Source organism: Petromyzon marinus, chromosome 3 (assembly GCF_048934315.1).
Source record: "Petromyzon marinus isolate PM22_M1 ecotype Great Lakes invasive population chromosome 3, UKy_Petmar_22M1.pri1.0, whole genome shotgun sequence".
In the NCBI taxonomy this organism is placed as follows: domain Eukaryota; kingdom Metazoa; phylum Chordata; class Hyperoartia; order Petromyzontiformes; family Petromyzontidae; genus Petromyzon; species Petromyzon marinus.
The window spans coordinates 15,257,167-15,277,436 of NC_133669.1; the positions used below are offsets into that span (position 1 = coordinate 15,257,167).

At 47.0% G+C, this 20,270-nt stretch overlaps 1 protein-coding gene across 1 annotated transcript; it reads left to right on the forward strand.

Moving 5' to 3' along the window:
* The first annotated feature begins 1,470 nt into the window (after positions 1-1,470).
* HARS1 (histidyl-tRNA synthetase 1) lies at positions 1,471-19,692 on the forward strand. Its single transcript, XM_032975805.2, has 13 exons — positions 1,471-1,659; positions 7,016-7,105; positions 8,345-8,464; positions 9,611-9,706; positions 9,862-9,987; positions 10,291-10,398; positions 11,163-11,261; positions 12,521-12,614; positions 13,308-13,435; positions 13,713-13,952; positions 15,152-15,268; positions 18,982-19,128; positions 19,409-19,692. The coding sequence occupies exons 1-13, from the start codon at positions 1,555-1,557 to the stop codon at positions 19,478-19,480; spliced, it is 1,542 nt and encodes a 513-aa protein (XP_032831696.2). The 5' UTR covers positions 1,471-1,554; the 3' UTR covers positions 19,481-19,692.
* The last annotated feature ends 578 nt before the right edge of the window (positions 19,693-20,270 follow it).

Consider the following 20,270-nt stretch of genomic DNA (forward strand, 5'->3'; position numbering starts at 1 on the left):
GGGAAGGACACCAAACTAAACCAGTTCTATCAAACATTACGACTCAATAATATATTCTTGCATAAGATTACATAACCCTGCCCATAAGATAATAAATATATAATATTACTAGCTTTTTTTCCTGTCCAAGGACGGGTGTATTGCAGTAAATCTGAAACTTGCAAGCGACGTGATATTCATTGCATCCATTCGTGTGCGATTTGTAAGGGCGCGGTGACACAGGCTTATATCATTTTAAGTTTATAATCCCTTGTTCATCATGACGTCCTTTTTACTTTGATGTCTCAACAATAGCGTTAAGGAGATCGCGTGACGTGAGGGTTCTGCCTTTGTAGTGAGGGTTGTGAGTTGACGCACGCCGAGGAGGGGGGAGGAGGCGCCTCGCCCCCCATGTGGCGTAACGTCACCCGCTAATTATTATTAATGGTGGGGGGGGTGTCTATTTGGAGGACGTCACCTCATGAATAATAATCATAGGGGCTGGTCGACATGGAGTGACGTCACGAGCGTTGCCCACGACATTCTTGGCTCATTATAGTCGGTAATAATAATGGCGGCGGTGTCTATTTGGAGGACGTCACCTGTTCATGATTATTAATGAGGGGGGTCCTTCATGTAGCGTGACGTCACCCGTTCATGATTATTAATGAGGGGGTTCTTCATGTAGCGTGACGTCACCTGTTCATGATTATTAATGAGGGGGGTTCTTCATGTAGCGTAACGTCACCCGTTCATGATTATTAATGAGGGGGGTTCTTCATGTAGTGTGACGTCACCTGTTCATGATTATTAATGAGGGGGGTTCTTCATGTAGCGTGACGTCACCTGTTCATGATTATTAATGAGGGGGGTTCTTCATGTAGCGTGACGTCACCTGTTCATGATTATTAATGAGGGGGGTTCTTCATGTAGCGTGACGTCACCTGTTCATGATTATTAATGAGGGGGGTTCTTCATGTAGCGTGACGTCACCTGTTCATGATTATTAATGAGGGCTCTTCATGTAGCGTGACGTCACCCGTTCATGATTATTAATGAGGGGGTTCTTCATGTAGCGTGACGTCACCTGTTCATGATTATTAATTAGGGGGGTTCTTCATGTCGCGTGACGTCACTCGTTCATGATTATTAATGAGGGGGGTTCTTCATGTAGCGTGACGTCACCCGCTCATGATTATTAATGAGGGGCGGGTCCATGTGGAGGACGTAGCTTGTTTATGAATGAGGGGGGCTGGTCGACGTGGAGTGACCTCACGAGCGTTAAGGACTTTCCTGGGTGATTATAGTCGGTGTTGGCGTGCTTCAGGCGATGGATCTGTTTTTTTCTGAAATGTCGCATATATTTTTACCTCAGACCAACTATTGACGAATGTATTGAGTTTTGTTATTATTTTGTGCCCCAGCCGGGGGGGGGGGGACGGCATAGGAGGGGAGGAGTCGGGGAGGGGGAGGAGTCGGGGAGGGGGTGGAGTCGGGGAGGGGGTGGAGTCGGTGCCGTGGTGTCTGCTGGGCGCGCGTGGAGCCGGCACTGGGAGTCGCAACGTCGTGCGAGTCATGTCGGACAGCTGCGAGGAGAAGAAGGCGGCGGTGGCGGACGCCGTGAAGGCGCAGGGCGAGGTGGTGCGGAGGCTCAAGGCGGAGAAGGCGAGCGGCCAGACGGTGCGGCTCTCCTCCACGCCGGGCCGCGTTTCATTTCCCAGCCCTGGTCGAGAGGCACGCGGCCGTGCCCATTGGCTGGGCTCGATCACGTGACGTAACGCGCGCCTCGCGATTGGCTCGGGCCCAAGGCTCCGGGAAAATGCGGCGCGCCCGAGTAACAGACCGCGTGTGTGTGACTGTGTTAGTTCATGTGTGTGTGTTAGTCTGTGTGTGTGTTAGTTCATGTGTGTGTGTTAGTTCATGTGTGTGTGTTAGTCTGTGTGTTAGTCTGTGTGTGTTAGTCTGTGTGTGTGTTAGTTCATGTGTGTGTGTGTTAATGTGTGTGTGTTAGTCTGTGTGTGTTAGTCTGTGTGTGTTAGTCTGTGTGTGTGTTAGTCTGTGTGTGTTAGTCTGTGTGTGTTAGTCTGTGTGTGTGTTAGTCTGTGTGTGTTAGTCTGTGTGTGTTAGTCTGTGTGTGTTAGTCTGTGTGTGTGTTAGTCTGTGTGTGTTAGTCTGTGTGTGTGTTAGTCTGTGTGTGTTAGTCTGTGTGTGTTAGTTCATGTGTGTGTTAGTTCATGTGTGTGTTAGTCTGTGTGTGTGTTAGTCTGTGTGTTAGTCTGTGTGTGTGTTAGTCTGTGTGTGTGTTAGTCTGTGTGTGTTAGTCTGTGTGTGTGTTAGTCTGTGTGTGTGTTAGTCTGTGTGTGTGTTAGTCTGTGTGTGTGTTAGTCTGTGTGTGTTAATGTGTGTGTGTGTTAGTGTGTGTGTGTTAGTCTGTGTGTGTGTTAGTCTGTGTGTGTGTTAGTCTGTGTGTGTGTTAGTCTGTGTGTGTGTTAGTCTGTGTGTGTGTTAGTCTGTGTGTGTGTTAGTCTGTGTGTGTGTTAGTCTGTGTGTGTTAGTCTGTGTGTGTGTTAGTCTGTGTGTGTTAGTCTGTGTGTGTTAGTCTGTGTGTGTGTTAGTCTGTGTGTGTTAGTCTGTGTGTGTTAGTCTGTGTGTGTGTTAGTCTGTGTGTGTGTGTTAGTCTGTGTGTGTGTGTTAGTCTGTGTGTGTGTGTTAGTGTGTGTGTGTGTGTTAGTGTGTGTGTGACAGTCTGTGTGTTAGTCCGTGTGTTAGTCTGTGTGTTAGTCTGTGTGTGTGTGTTAGTCTGTGTGTGTGTGTTAGTCTGTGTGTGTGTGTTAGTCTGTGTGTGTGTGTTAGTCTGTGTGTGTGTGTTAGTCTGTGTGTTAGTCTGTGTGTGTGTTAGTCTGTGTGTGTGACAGTCTGTGTGTGTGACAGTCTGTGTGTGTGACAGTCTGTGTGTGTTAGTCTGTGTGTTAGTCTGTGTGTGTGTTAGTCTGTGTGTGTGTTAGTCTGTGTGTGTTAGTCTGTGTGTTAGTCTGTGTGTGTGTTAGTCTGTGTGTGTTAGTGTGTGTGTGTTAGTGTGTGTGTGACAGTGTTAGTTCATGTGTGTGTGTTAGTCTGTGTGTTAGTTCATGTGGGGGAGCGATAGTGTAGCGGTTAGCGCGCTGCGCTATGAACCTGGCGACCCCGGTTCGATTCCCGCTCACGGCCAACAACAGTGACGATTATCTGAACCGGTCCCGGGCCTCCCCTAGGTCGACTCAGCCTCAAAATGAGTACCTGGTGCGGTGTGTAAATATCGCCACTGGGGAGACAAAGGCGGTCGGGCGTGGTGCTGTCCACCCACCCCCTCGTGTACCGTTCCGGCCTTCATAGGTGCTCGCTAACAGCACTTGCCCCTACAGTCTGTTAAGGCTATATGGGGAATCTTTGTTTTGTCTTTGTTAGTTCATGTGTGTGTGTTAGTCTGTGTGTTAGTCTGTGTGTGTGTTAGTCTGTGTGTTAGTCTGTGTGTGTGTTAGTCTGTGTGTGTGTGACAGTGTGTGTGTTAGTCTGTGTGTGTGACAGTCTGTGTGTTAGTGTGTGTGTGACAGTCTGTGTGTTAGTGTGTGTGTGTTAGTCCGTGTGTTAGTCTGTGTGTGTGTTAGTCTGTGTGTGTGTTAGTCTGTGTGTGTGTTAGTCTGTGTGTGTGTTAGTCTGTGTGTGTGTTAGTCTGTGTGTGTGACAGTCTGTGTGTGTGACAGTCTGTGTGTGTTAGTCCGTGTGTGTGACAGTCTGTGTGTTAGTCCGTGTGTGTGACAGTCTGACTGTGTGTTAGTCCGTGTGTGTTAGTTCGTGTGTGTTAGTCCGTGTGTGTGACAGTCTGTGTGTGTTAGTCCGTGTGTGTGACAGTCTGTGTGTGTTAGTCCGTGTGTGTTAGTCCGTGTGTGTTAGTCCGTGTGTGACAGTCTGTATGTGTTAGTCCGTGTGTGTGACAGTCTGTGTGTGTTTGTGTGTGTGTTAGTCCGTGTGTGTGACAGTCTGTTAGTCCGTGTGTGTGACAGTCTGTGTGTGTTAGTCCGTGTGTGTTAGTCTGTGTTAGTCCGTGTGTGTTAGTCTGTGTGTGTTAGTCCGTGTGTGTGACAGTCTGTGTGTGTTAGTCCGTGTGTGTGTGACAGTCCGTGTGTGGTAGTCCGTGTGTGTTAGTCCGTGTGTGTGACAGTCTGTTAGTCCGTGTGTGTGACAGTCTGTGTGTGTTAGTCCGTGTGTTAGTCTGTGTTAGTCCGTGTGTGTTAGTCTGTGTGTGTTAGTCCGTGTGTGTGACAGTCCGTGTGTGGTAGTCCGTGTGTGTGACAGTCCGTGTGTGTGTGACAGCCTGTGTGTGTGTGTGTGACAGTCTGTGTGTGTGGTAGTCTTTGTGTTTGTAAGTCCGTGTGTGTGACAGTCTGTATGTGTTAGTCCGTGTGTGTGACAGCCTGTGTGTGTGTGACAGTCTGTGTGTGTGTGACAGTCTGTGTGTGTGATAGTCTGTTTGTAAGTCCGTGTGTGTGACAATCTGTGTGTGTTAGTCCGTGTGTGTTACAGTCTATGTAAGTGTTACAGTATCTTTGGGTGTTGTTACAGTCTTATAGTTACAGTCTTTTGAGTGCGTTACTGTCTGTAAGTATGTTAGTGGCGTCTGTGTACGGCTTTGATGGCGTTACCGTTTGTGTTACCTCCCTAGGTCTAATCAATCTTTAAATGAGTCCCCGTTCCGATGTTACATCGTCACTGGGGAAGGGGGTGACGACGGCCAGGCGTGGTGCTGAGCACCCATCGCCTCGTGCACTTTAGCGGCCTCAATAGGCACTCGCCAACACCACTTGTCCCAACGGCCTGCTTAGGGCCATACGCGGATCGTCGTTTTTGTGTTACAGTCGGTGGGGAGCGGTGGCGCAGCGGTTAGCGCGCTGCGCTACGATCCACGGCCACCCGAGTTCGTCGATTCCCGCTCACGGCCACCAACACCGGAGGGTGACGATTATCTGAACCGGTTCTGGGCCTCCCCTAGGTCGATTCGGCCTCAAATGAGTACCTGGTGCGGTGCGTAAAAACATCGTCACTGGGGGAGACAAAGGCGGCCGGGCTTGGTGCTAACCACCCCACCCCCTCGTGTGCCGTGCCGGCCTTCATAGGTGCTCGCTAACAGCATGTCAAGGCTATGGGGGGTGGGGGGTGTAACAGCCTGTGTGTTTGTGAGTGTATCTGTGTGTAAGAGTTACGAGTCATTGTTTCTAACGAAACAGGTCACTTGCAAATGAGACTTATCCTGGAATCTTGGGTGTTCACCCGGTTAAATGAATTAAGTTTGAGCGTGTAACAGTCCGCGTATGTGTTTAAAGAGTTTCGAGTTTATTATTGTGTAATCTGGTGAGAACTGGAGAGACGGGGGGGGGGGACAGTCTTATTGTCAAGCAGTGACCTGAGTAGTGATACTCTTTGGTTCTTTTAGCTTTACCGAAAGAAACAAAGAGTATGGATTCCTGCAGTCACGAAAGCTTCAAATCTAAACCTGAGCGATCGATGTTGGATGGGGAGTACGTGAGTGTCGTGAGTTAAGATGTTGTGTGGGGAGTACGTGAGTGTCGTGTGTTAAGATGTTGAATGGGGAGTACGTGAGTGTTGTGTGTTAAGATGTTGTGTGGGGAGTACATGAGTGTCGTGTGTTAAGATGTTGTGTGGGGAGTACGTGAGTGTCGTGTGTTAAGATGTTGTGTGGGGAGTACGTGAGTGTCGTGTGTTAAGATGTTGTGTGGGGAGCACGTGAGTGTCGTGAGTTAAGATGTTGTGTGGGGAGCACGTGAGTGTCGTGAGTTAAGATGTTGTGTGTTGTCGCTGGTTGAATCGTGCGTGGGCCACCCGATACCTGTGCGCGTCCTGTTTAATGTCTGTTCAAGGTGATTTATTTCAATCTCAAAGTGTTAACACAACCGGCGAGATTCCGTAGATGCCACGGGACAAGAACGCACCGTTTCATGACCACGTTTCACTTCCCTCGCCCGCGATTTGAGCTTTGGTGTAATCGATAGCTTCCGATTCCTATTGCATCTCTCTGTGGATTGACATCGCTGCAAAGTGGACGTGTGTCTCTTGTGTTTTTATGCATCAAGATATTTCACCGAGGAAAACGCCTCGAGATGGGAAACGCCAAGGTGTTACCGTGGAGATTATTTGAATCGCACAATTGTGGGATATCTACCGATCTGAATACTACACGGCGCATAGACTCCACATCACGATGGGGATCGTGAAAGATTCTTAAGATAACACCGCCACAAAGTCTATTTTCAAATTGCTGTCAGCTTTGCAGACTCGTGCCGTAATATATTCTTCAGGTTCATATCGTTCCCGATTGATAGTTTCACACACCATAGATTCCACATTGATACCATTACAGTCTTTCTCTTTGAGCTGGCAAATGTAGACCAACTATAAATTCATTTGGAAGTCATGTAGCCATTACCAGTGTCCATTCTGCATCATTGACAAATTTCGATTCTGGAATTGAACCGTGATTCCAAATTTTCACCATGGAATCGTGGATGGCTCTGTAATCTGCATTGCGTCGTGGTGCCGTGGAGCTAACTTTGTGCTGGGCCCCCCTACGGCCCTCTAGGGCCCAGGCTGGCTCTCCATGGCAAGAGTTTCCCCAGGGGCCACTCGTGGTTCTTGGTTTCTGTTCCACTCACCAGTCCCCTCCCACCTCAGAGATGATGCAACTGCCAACGTGGGTTGCATGCGCGTTCATGCGTGCTTTGTCATTTCAACCCATTGGAGATTCTAATATAGTATGTTGGTATTCATTTTGGTAAAATTTAAATAATTAAGTTGAAAATGTAAACCTATCTTCAATAAAACTTCTCAATTGTTTTTTTTCCAAGCTGATTTGGTTTGCATCCTATCACTTTAACCCTATGTGTTTGTTTTACTGCTGCTCAAACCGTTTCCAATACAATGGTAGCTGTCGCCAGGCAAGCCCTAAAAACTAACTAGTAGTATTTTTGTTATTGTTGTTTTGCAGATTTCAGAAGAAGTAAAAAAACTTCTCTCCCTGAAGGAGCAGCTGGGCCTGGAGGAAGGAAAGCACACATTTGTGCTCAAAACCCCAAAGGTACGAAGGGAGGATCGATTTTGCTATGATTGTTTACGGTTTATTTGGCTGCTTTCTGTAATAATTCTGTTCGTAAATTCCAAGGTAGGTGATGAGGGAAGGTTGTGACAGGTGACTTGGTTATATTTAGTAAAGTTAATGGCTGTGGTGTGAGGGAAAAATGATAATTCACAGGTCACGGTATAACATACAGCAGTGCCGAAACAAATGATTGTTTTCAAATAAACATGTGTAAAGAAATATTACAATAACCATTTAAACGTTTAAAAAAGCTAAGTTGCTCATACATTTTTTTGGGGCATTTATAATCAAATGGTATAGAAATTATTTGAAAAAGAATAAAAAAGAATGGGGTGGCTGGCTTGCATTGGGACAGCACTGTGTTCCCTACCCCTCCATGACCTCAGTGGCACTGGCACCACCCCGCCATTTGTGAAAGGAAATGAAGGAAGAGTGAATATAATGAGTTTCTATAGCCATTTCTATGATTTCACTGACTTGATTAAAATTCACCATTTCCGTGACCTCCATGCAATAATTGTAGCCTGAGTGATGAGGCATAAAGTCTAGGCCGGAGGTGGCAAAATGAAGAATAGTTATGTGGAGCAGGCACGCGCACTTCACGAGCAGGTAGAGAATGGGAGTACCGTGCTGCAGACTATTAATCTAGAGTTTACAGGCAAAAGGGTGGTTAATATAACATGATTACATCCCACAAAAAACATTTTTGGTAGGGTCATTGCCTATGCTGAAATCATTTATGAAACCATCTGCACATGCGCTCTTATCAAATTACCATTAATGGAATTGGGAAAACATTACAATGCAGGAACCATCCTAAAAATATTGATATATTTTCGTGTATATAAAGGATATTACGTGCTCTGATGCATGAATATGGCAAACCTCTAGTCTCGCGAGTTTACCATTCTTCTCACACTCTTTTTTGTTATTGCGTACATAATCATTTACTTACCTCTGTCTTCTAGTCTCACACCACCTCTATCTGGTAATTTTCACTCCACCCTCTGGCCAAGCCGATGCATCGCATGTGTCCAAACTTGAGAGGTCTGTTCTCTTCTTTGGTTCTTTCGGTAAAGTCACGTAAATGGAAAATAATACAAAAAAAACTCACGATGTTTCGAACACCAACACAAGCGGTCGTCATCAGGTCTGTTATAGACACTCATCTCCATTTTCGGGCACGTTTGTCTGTGTGTGTGTGTTGGCCTACTGTAGGGAACGCGGGACTATGGGCCCCGCCAAATGGCCATCCGTGAAGCAGCCTTCAAGGTCATCGTGGACACCTTCAAACGCCATGGGGCTGAGACCATCGACACACCCGTTTTTGAGCTCAAGGTAACGGGCGTGTATGGGCATCACTGATCCATCGCCAGTCCATGGAATTAAAAATTGAGCTTCTAGTGAGTCATATAGAGCCCCACCAACTTCCACCTGATCACTAGGCCAAGGGAACATGAGCTGAGATCTCTCACACCACCTTAGGACAGGAATGAGCCGCTTCTGCTGTGGCACCATCAGGTGTGCAGACTTCACCTGGGGACTCGGTGACGGTCTCCTCTGTTGCTGTTGGGAGGATGAGAATGTCGCCGCATACTGAGCAGGTGCCCCGTCAATGCTGCGCTCCCTGGGGGGTTTACAGCAGCCATTACGAGGCAAGCCCTACTGCTATTGCCCCATTTACGGGCTCACTACTAACAGCGACTTTTCCTTTAGCTGAATGTTTTTTTGCTATTAATGTTGATTGGCTTATAATAAAAAAAAAATTCAAGATCCACTCCATAAATAACACACCTGCTTTGAATTTCACCAGCTAAGCTTTACCACCCCACCCATATTCCTTGCCACAGCAAATGGAGCTGCCTGGTGACCTGTTAGTGAGCCTTCACCACTCCATGTAGTTTTTCAGTGCATCAATCCTGGCACTGGTACCATCGTGAAATGACCAATGTTAAAGGGAAAGTAACAGTCATGTAAGCATTTATTCGTTGATTAATGTGCATTCCTGCACTCACAATTCACGTGCCGAATTGTTAAGTGTAAGAATCCATGTCAATCGCACATGAGCATTGATGAATAACAATTTAAAAAATGATCATGCAAATAAAATACCAATGTTATACTTTGATTTAAAGCTTTCGTGACTGCAGTAATTCATATTCTTAGCTCTTTCGGTAAAGTCACGTTGAAGGGAAACAATAAAATATATATAAAACAATAAAAATTCTCACAATAAAATAATATTTTATTACTTTATTGTTTCCCTTCAACGTGACTTTACCGAAAGAGCTAAGAATATAATGTTATACTTATCAAATAAATCTGTACAAATGAGGCAGATCGTGAAAAAAATACAACAGACGATCAAACTAATACAAAAAAGAATACATTTGTAATCATGTTGGGAAACCCCATATAGTGATAAATCATTGAATCTTGTTACATGTTTAGAAATTAAGTCGGATATGTGTGTGCTGTGTGTAGGAGACCCTTACGGGAAAGTACGGAGAAGACTCGAAGTTGATTTATGATCTCAAGGATCAGGGAGGGGAACTACTTTCTCTGCGATACGACCTAACTGTATCCTTACACTACATTCAAATATATGTCTGTTCACTCATTACAAATGCTAGACATTAATCGACCAGTGAGGTTTTGTCCTCTTTCGAGGTATTTAAAGCCTTGTTCTTTATTTAGGTGTTTGAACTATTATCCCTTAACAAGGTGTCTACAAGGTCCCGTTTGCCCGTTACCTGGCCATGAACAAGGTGACGAACATCAAGCGCTACCATGTGGGCAAGGTGTATCGCCGTGACAACCCGGCCATGACGCGTGGACGCTACCGCGAGTTCTACCAGTGTGTGAGTGCATTGTGCGAGTACAGCATGTCGATGTGTCTTCGTCTGTGAGATCAACTCTTCTTTTAAATGAACCGGTCCATTGTGCATATTATGGTGAGACTTTGGCCACACCACCCACTTATGCTCGATTAACATTCTGTATTTGTCATTGGATGTGTTTGTTCTTATGTAAGTGCTGTGTGGGTAAGATGGCCGCCTTCCAGCTATGCCGCTCCCCTGTGGGTTTTGTGAACATGTGGCTATATGTGCACTCATGTGCTTGTGTGTAAACAATATACACGAATGTGTCTGCATCTGTTGTAGGATTTTGATATTGCTGGACAATACGACCCTATGATTCCGGATGCCGAATGCCTGAAGATCGTCCATGAAATCCTGACAGAGCTCAATATTGGTGACTTCATTATCAAGGTAGGAACATATGCTTTTTCAACAGCCCCCTTCACTAACACAGCCCCATCTATATTAATCTATTCCTCATCTATTGATGTAACACCTGTCTGGTACGACAGCACCTTCATCTTAACTCTGCTCCTATTTCTTAAAGGAAGATGGAACTTAAACAAATGATTGGATTATAGCTACACGTAATTATTATAGCTACGTAGCACACATCTCAGTGTGTGCTACTTATAATGTGAGTATGAACTTACGAGTCTGTATTACCTGCTCTGCCACATTAATTGGAAAGATGAACAATGTCAAGAAAAAATTGGAACAAAAGCTGAAAAATGTGTAAAGAATCATGGGAGTGGTACATGCTTGGGATTATACTTAGAGACAGGCATGGGAACACATGGATCATGTACCGTATGCAAATTAGAGACATTAATTGTATCGCACCTATAAGGCATGATGGCCCATGGCTGAAACTGACGATAAGTCCTAAAGATTACATTTTTTCAAGGGGTTATGTGTTGAGATGTTTAGGCAGTTGTGTTAATGAGTGTGTAGCGTAGAGAAAACCCACATGTCGGAAGGGAAAACACTTGTGCTGCCATCTCCTGGCCACTTTGCAGCCCAAAGTACTAACCAAACTCAACTCTGTTGCGCGTTTTGAGGCCATAATAAACATAGAACTATCAAAGTGCAATCCCTAAGCTTACAATACCACCCTGTATCGAAAGAGAGTCATGCGTTGATATTTGTGTCATTGTGTCGCGGTTGTGGTGCAGGTGAATGATCGGCGCATCCTGGACGGGATGTTCGAGGCGTGTGGCGTGCCCTCTGAGAAGTTCCGCACCATCTGCTCGTCCGTCGACAAGCTGGACAAGGTGCTGGTGCAGCCGGGCTGGCCGCGGGCGTGCGGTTAACATGCATGTCCTTCGCGTGTCAGTCACGTGTGTGTGTTAGGTTCAATAGTCGTTCATGTGTCATTAACGTGATTCACTTAACATGTGACAAAAAAAAGATTCAACTTACCGGTGAGATAAAAATAAAATAATTGGAGTGGTAAATGCTTGTAGATGTGACCATCCAAATCGTTTGGCTGTTGGGGTGGATGAGGGTTTCAATCAAATACATTTGGCCAGATCATTCAATGGAACCCAAGATTCAATGATAAATGTGATTCACAATGGTGTATCTACCACATTAGCTTGTGTGAAATGTGTTATTAGTGTTTGTGTGTATGTTGAACTTCTTTTGCACCTTACGCAGCCAACCGTGCTAAACGGAGGTGTGTGTGTGCTCCAGGGGTAGTGAATCATTAGCATTTTATTAATGTGTGTTGTTAGTCTGAGGTAAACCTATAAATTGCATCTGGTGCAGTGTCACCTAAAATTGACTGTTGAGGATGGCAATAGGAAACCGTATAACATATTCTTACTTATGTATGACTCAAGTAATTGAAAGTGGAAACCAGTAACATTGAGAACATCAAAAGGAGAAAACCACTGGGAGGAAAGAAAGAGTCATGTAGGATTAGGAGCAGGGCAGTCCTAATTGTAACAATTCAGAGAAGGTGACACATACATATGAAGCTAATTGTCAGACGTTAAGGCTTGCTGAAGAAAACTCCAGAAAGATACAGGGGAATAGGCCAAGAGGTTGAAAAAAGGCAGGCGCTGCTCGACAATTTACAATGAGGAAGTCTGTGTTGAAATGAACAAAAAAGTGTATGATTGGAGAGAATCGAGGGAACATAAAATTGCGCTGTTTTTGAGTTGTACGCCTTTTGGCGTCATCTGGTCCAACACCAGTGGAGACTAGGCTCTAAGAAAAGCCGTCTCGGGTGTGGACCATTCAATTTCAAGGACAGTGCCAATATTATTATTATCAGAGTTGTCTCTTTTTGTTTGCATTTTGACTGCTTGTGTTGTGGTTATTGCAAACATGATCCCTTGTATAAAGGTGTCAGTTTTGGTGCCAGATAAAAGGGTAAAAACCTATTACTATTACAAAAAAATTACCAATTCAATTGTACAGTTATATGCGTATAGTGTGCATCAGAATTTATTGTAATGGATGAATCGGTGCGTTGTTAGATGTGCGGTCCCGTACGTGATTAACACGCGATTCCGTTTCCTGACAGACCCCGTGGAGTGACGTGCGAGCCGAGATGGTCGGGGAGAAGGGGCTCGACCCGGAGGTGGCCGATCGCATTGGGCAGTACGTCCAGAAGCACGGTAATGCCGCCACCACAACGACCACTTTAACCAACACAACCACCACGATAATTACCACGATCACCATATCTACAACTATCAAAGATCACTCGTATAGCCTTAGCAGACTGTAGGAGCTAGTGCTGTTAGCGAGCACCGATGAAGGGCCAGCATGGTACACAAGGCGGTGGGTGGGTGGTCAGCACCAAGCCTGGCCCCCTTTGTCTCCCAGGCACTCATTTGAGGCTGAGTCGACCTAGGGGAGGCCCAGATAATCGTCACTGGTGTTGGCCATGAGCAGGAACAGAACCGAGGCCGCCGAGTTTATAGCGCAGCTTGCTTACCGCTGCACTACTGCTCTCCACCTACCACCATCAACACAACTACCCCCATCACCTTGGACAGCACTGCGAACATCACCATTGCTACCACCACAGTTATTAACACCACCATCGTCACCACCACCACCATTGACACTGTGATCACAATCACTAATTCCATCAAAAGCAATATATCAATAACACCATGACCGTCAGTCACCTCCACCACCAGTGTCACCACCGCCATCACTATTACATTCATCAACACCATCGACGCTACTACTACCGCCACCAATTCCACCACCACCACCACCACCACGGTGGTCAGCGTTATCACCACCAGCATGGGCATGCGTACACGCGCTGTATGTGTATGGGGGTGGGGGGGTTGCAGGTGGCCAGGCCCTGGTGGAGGAGCTGCTGCAGGACTCCGTGTTGGGCCCCAATGCCGCCTGCAAGGCCGGCTTGACTGACATGCGCCTGCTGCTGGGCTTCCTGCAGATCATGGGCATCACGCAGCAGGTGGGGAGCCTGACACTCGCTCACGATTATTGCTACCGACACGATAATCACTATCAACTGTGATGACAGCCGAGACACGCAACTGATACGACACTCAATCAACCCTCACGACACTTTCGACACTCATGATTTATGTTTCTCACTATTGACACAACACTATTAGCTCTTATGAACCTCACAACTCTCAAGTTACTCACTACCCACGATTGCATGTCACGAACCCTTGCCTGACCCCTCCCCTGTTACCCTCTCCCCGGTCCCCTATGCGGTGCCGCAGGTGAGATTTGACCTGAGCCTGGCGCGAGGACTTGACTATTACACGGGCGTGATCTACGAGGCCGTGCTGCTGAGCGGAGGTGACCCCCAGACCGGGGAGGAAGGGGGCGAGGGGGGCGTGGGCAGTGTGGCCGGGGGGGGGCGCTACGACGGCCTTGTGGGGATGTTTGACCCCCGGGGGCGGCGCGTGCCCTGCGTGGGCGTCTCCCTCGGCATCGAGCGCATCTTCTCCATCCTCGAGGTGCCGGCTCCACAATCCTGGCGCTGTCACACTGCACGCTCGTACTACCACTCGCTGCAGGCTCGCACTACCACTCACTGCACGCTCGCACTACCACTCACTGCACACTCGCACTACCACTCACTGCACACTCGCACTACCACTCACTGCACGCTCGCACTACCACTCACTGCACGCTCGCACTACCACTCACTGCACACTCGCACTACCACTCACTGCACACTCACACTACCACTCACTGCACGCTCGCACTACCACTCACTGCACGCTCGCACTACCACTCACTGCACACTCGCACTACCACTCACTGCACACTCGCACTACCACTCACTGCACACTCGCACTACCACTCACTGCACGCTCGCACTACCACTCACTGCACGCTCGCACTACCACTCACTGCACACTCGCACTACCACTCACTGCACACTCGCACTACCACTCACTGCACGCTCGCACTACCACTCACTGCACACTCGCACTACCACTCACTGCACGCTCGCACTACCACTCACTGCACGCTCGCACTACCACTCACTGCACGCTCGCACTACCACTCACTGCACGCTCGCACTACCACTCACTGCACACTCGCACTACCACTCACTGCACGCTCGCACTACCACTCACTGCACACTCGCACTACCACTCATTGCACGCTCGCACTACCACTCACTGCACGCTCGCACTACCACTCACTGCACACTCGCACTACCACTCACTGCTCTCGTTTGCATAAGGAGAAAACGGAAGAGAAGCTTTTGACCTTCATGTTAAGTGCTTGCCGATAGTGCAGTGAATTCCATAACATAAAAGTTGGAATCGCTTCTTAAAGGAAAGTATTGTCATAACTAGTCGGTATGTGTAATGATTCCTTTGTTTGCAACTCTATAAATAGATTTTTGTTCATGCTATAACCTAAATATAGCATCATATAATTTGCAATAGTTAATCAATTATTCTTACATGCACAAATTGAAGCACGGCTTTTGAACTTAATGCTCTATAAATGTGCTATGCTGTATTCCCTGCCGGCCTTAATGGTTGCGCCCTTGCAGCACTTTCCACGGCCAAGTTGGTGGGGGATCTTTGTCTCCATTTATACATTTATACTCGTGTATGTGCGTTGTGTTAAGTATGCATTTGTATGTACAACGCATGTATGTTTATATAGATAACGTGTGTGCGTACATTTACAGGCGAAGCAAACAGATGTGCGCACGACCGAGACGCAGGTGCTGGTGGCGTCGGCACAGAAGGATTTGCTGGAGGAACGGCTCAAGCTCATCACGGAGCTGTGGGGTGCCGGCATCAAGGTGTGCACGAACGCACATGCGTACACAAGCACGTGCGCGCACACACTTAATATAAACAAAATGATTATCTCACAGTTAGTTTTATATCGCGTCATTCATGCAAATTTATTTTCACAATCGCTGAAGAACCACACACGAACTGGAAGCCAGCACCAAAACATTTCTTCTGCAGTTCTCTATATATTAATATATTTTCAGCCATTTAGTGAGTGTTTCTACATGTGGGAGGAAGCCAAAGCTCTCGGAGAAACCATGTATATGAGGGGCAACACTCGTCCAGAAGAGAGAGATGGCAAGCCAGGGTATAGCACCTCAATGCCTAAGGGAAGGGCGATTTGCAGCATTTGTCATTTGTCCGATTCACCAACCCTCGCCACCTCAGTGCTGGATTACACGCATGCACCACCACCCAACACACACACGCTGGCACCACCACCCAACACACACACGCTGGCACCACCACCCAACACACACACGCATGCACCACCACCCAACACACACACGCATGCACCACCACCCAACACACACACGCATGCACCACCACCCGACACACGCATGCATGCACCACCACCCGACACACACACGCATGCACCACCACCCGACACACACACGCATGCACCACCACCCAACACACACACGCATGCACCACCACCCAACACACGCATGTGCACACACATGCATGCACCACCACCCGACACACACACGCATGCACCACCACCCGACACACGCATGTGCACACACATGCAGTTGCCAATGGAGGTACAGTGAGGGAAAAAAGTATTTGATCCCCTGCTGATTTTGTACGTTTGCCCACTGACAAAGAAATGATCAGTCTATAATTTTAATGGTAGGTTTATTTGAACAGTGAGAAACAAGAAAATCCAGAAAAACGCATGTCAAAAATGTTATACATTGATTTGCATTTTAATGAGGGAAATAAGTAGTTGACCCCTTCTCAATCAGAAAGATTTCTGGCTCCCAGGTGTCTTTTATACAGGTAACGAGCTGAGATTAGGAGCACTCCCTTTAAGAGTGTGCTCCTAATCTCAGCTCATTACCTGTATAAAAGACACCTGTCCACAGAAGCAATCAATCAATCAGATTCCAAACTCTCCACCATGGCCAAGACCAAAGAGCTCTCCAAGGATGTCAGGGACAAGATTGTAGACCTACACAAGGCTGGAATGGGCTACAAGACCATTGCCAAGCAGCTTGGTGAGAAGGTGACAACAGTTGGTGTGATTATTCGCAAATGCAAGAAACACAAAAGAACTGTCAATCTCCCTCGGCCTGGGGCTCCATGCAAGATCTCACCTCGTGGAGTTGCAATGAACATGAGAACGGTGAGGAATCAGCCCAGAACTACACGGGAGGATCTTGTCAATGAACTCAAGGCAGCTGGGACCATAGTCACCAAGAAAACAATTGGTAACACACTACGCCGTGAAGGACTGAAATCCTGCAGCGCCCACAAGGTCCCCCTGCTCAAGAAAGCACATATACATGCCCGTCTGAAGTTTGCCAATGAACATCTGAATGATTCAGAGGACAACTGGGTGAAAGTGTTGCGGTGAGATGAGACCAAAATGGAGCTCTTTGGCATCAACTCAACTCGCCGTGTTTGGAGGAGGAGGAATGCTGCCTATGACCCCAAGAACACCATCCCCACCGTCAAACATGGAGGTGGAAGCATTATGCTTTGGGGGTGTTTTTCTGCTAAGGGGACAGGACAACTTCACCGCATCAAAGGGACGATGGACGGGGCCATGTACCGTCAAATCTTGGGTGAGAACCTCCTTCCCTCAGCCAGGGCATTGAAAATGGGTCGTGGATGGGTATTCCAGTATGACAATGACCCAAAAACACACGGCCAAGGCAACAAAGGAGTGGCTCAAGAAGAAGCACATTAAGGTCCTGAAGTGGCCTAGCCAGTCTCCAGACAATCCCATAGAAAATCTGTGGAGGGAGCTGAAGGTTCGAGTTGCCAAACGTCAGCCTCGAAACCTTAATGACTTTGAGAAGATCTGCAAAGAGGAGTTGGACAAAATCCCTCCTGAGGTGTGTGCAAACCTGGTGGCCAACTACAAGAAACGTCTGACCTCTGTGATTGCCAACAAGGGTTTTGCCACCAAGTATTAATTCATGTTTTGCAGAGAGGTCAAATACTTATTTCCCTCATTAAAATGCAAATCAATTTATAACATTTTTGACGTGTTTTTTCTGGATTTTTTGTTATTCTGTCTCTCACTGTTCAAATAAACCTACCATTAAAATTATAGACTGATCATTTCTTTGTCAGTGGGCAAACGTACAAAATCAGCAGGGGATCAAATACTTTTTTCCCTCACTGTATGGGTGACTGCTTAGTCCCACCCTTGTGTAGTGGGTTCACGGGACAGAGACGGTAGAGTAGAGGCAGTACTGTTTATTCAAGCTTAACAAGGGTTACACTGGAAGGGGTAACGGCCCCTTCACCCGTATTCATGCTGAGACACCCCCTAGACTATCTAGCCTAATTCCTGTGCTCCCAGGCGCTAGAGGAGGCTCTCTGATCTGGCCCTGGTCAAGCACAGATCACGGCACCCCACCAACCAGACCGACCCTTAAAAGGGCTCTGGCTCTGGGGCCGCACCACTGGCTTACCCTGCCGGCCCTCAAAAGGACAGCGGTAAGGGAAGTCCCAGGGTCTATCTAGCTGGCCTTCCTTCTTCACTGGTTCTTCATTCTTGGCCCCAACACACTGCCCCGAACTCTCTGGCTCCCCGCCGTTTATACCCATACACCACTGAGGGTGGGGCTATAGTGGATGTGGTTGTAGCCACCATGGTGTGATTGTGTGTTATCTTCCCACAACACCCCTACATCAGTGCCGCCTATGGACGCGTTCTTAAAACATCTACATAATGTTGTGCACGGGCTGGACACGTGCACATTGTACTATGGCCTGGCAGTGTCCCACAGTATTGACAGAGATATATTACCTGGGTCACTACGAGGCTGTGAAAAGTCTTCTCTGGCCAGCCACCCATTCCATTCTTGTAACTTCAAGAATGGATGGGGCTCAACCAAACCCTCATTTCACAGATGAATGTGTATACAGACCTTTGCCTCCCAACTATTGGAGAATTAGTCAATCACACCAGTCAATGCACAGCCAAGCACTGGGTTCACATAGCTGTAATGGTTACATTAGAATGTATGATTTAATAATAGTATGTTAATGTACAATTGCATATTAATTACTCATATAATAATGTATCAATTATATGTTATGTTTACAATTTCGATGCTATTATATATGCTTATACATTGTGCACACATGTATATGACATACAGCTCATAGACATAACGCGCACGCATACATTGCACACACACTCGAACATATGGGACACATGCCACACACTACACGAACACACAAGCACGTAGACTTTCATGCAGACAGGCACACATGGAAAAACTTGTCATAAACATGTAGCATTCGCACTCACAGACCCACACAGGACACTCGTACACACACATGCACGCATATATCCACACACACATGAAGCAAACTCATACTCGCGCATTCTCAAGACACTAATCGGCTTGAATTACATTCATACCTTCATGATCTCTACATATATGATGGTGGTGATGATGTGCATTTGTTGGTGTTCTTTGTGCTGGTGTTGATGCTGATGACGATGGTGATGTTGGCTGTTGATGGTGCCCAGGCGGAGATGTCCTACAAGCGGAACCCCAAGCTGCTGTCTCAGCTGCAGGTCTGCGAGGAGATGAAAATCCCCTTCGTCTGCATCGTCGGCCATGCCGAGTTGGAGGCTGGGGTCGTGAAACTCCGCACTGTGCTCACCCGCAATGAGGTCACCTCTTCATTCCTCCTCCTCACCACTCCATCTCTTACAGAATAAACTTAATGTATCCATTAGTCAGTTAAAGCGCTCGAGTTACTGTACAGAATAAGGGCTCTTTCTGACCAGACAAAACTGTCTAAACTTTTCAGGTCACATTGATTCATTGTCATTTCTGATGCTGTTATCATCGTTATGTGTATAATTATAATGGTGCTGTCATTGGTTATAACATTTGTTGCGTCTATTTTGTTTATTTAATGTAACGTTTGTAAACTTTTTCCCTTTTCAGGATTCCATTCCACGGGACCAACTGATTGAGGAAATTCGAAAACGCACATTGTGTTCACCATCGCCACAATAATCTTCACCACCACCATCTAAACTACCATCATCATCATTACAATCACCATCATCACCCCCACTATTAACTTCGCAACCACCATCATTGCCATCACCTTCACCATTGCTACCATCTTCTGTAACGTGCTTGTGGTGGCCATGTAAGATGTTTCTGTGTCCTGCCATGTGCAGCGATGAGGGGTGACGAGAAATAAAAAGGCAGCCTAACCCGAAGACCAGCTGCAGCATCATCTTGCCTGAGAGAGCGGATGTGTGTATGCGTATTGTGGGGAGTGGTAGTGTAGTGGTTCGCACACTGCGCTGCGAACCTGGCGACCTGAGTGACTCCCAGCCAACATCAGTAACGATTATCTGAACTGCTCCTGGGGCCTCCCTTACGTTGACTCAACCTCAAATGAGTACCTGGTTTAATGTGTAAACATCCCCACTATGGAGACGAAGGCGGCCAGGCATGGTGCTGGCCACCCACGTCCTCGTGTGCCGTGCCGGCCTTCATAGGTCCTCGCTTAACAGCACTTGCCCCAAGTCTGTTAAGGCTGCGTACTGTAGTTGTGTATAATAAAGGGTATGTATGTGTGAGTGTTGTATGACAGTGTGTGTGGTTACATAGGCATGTATGTTTAACATGTTCACTGTTTATGTAAGCAAGTGTATGTTGAGGGTGTGTGTCAAGTGTTGTGTCCAGTAAACGATGTGAGTGCATCGTCAATTGTATGTGGGCATGCGCAGTCTCTGTGCATAAAAATGTGTTCGTGCATATGAGTGTGTGTGTGTGTATGTGGAGTCGCGTG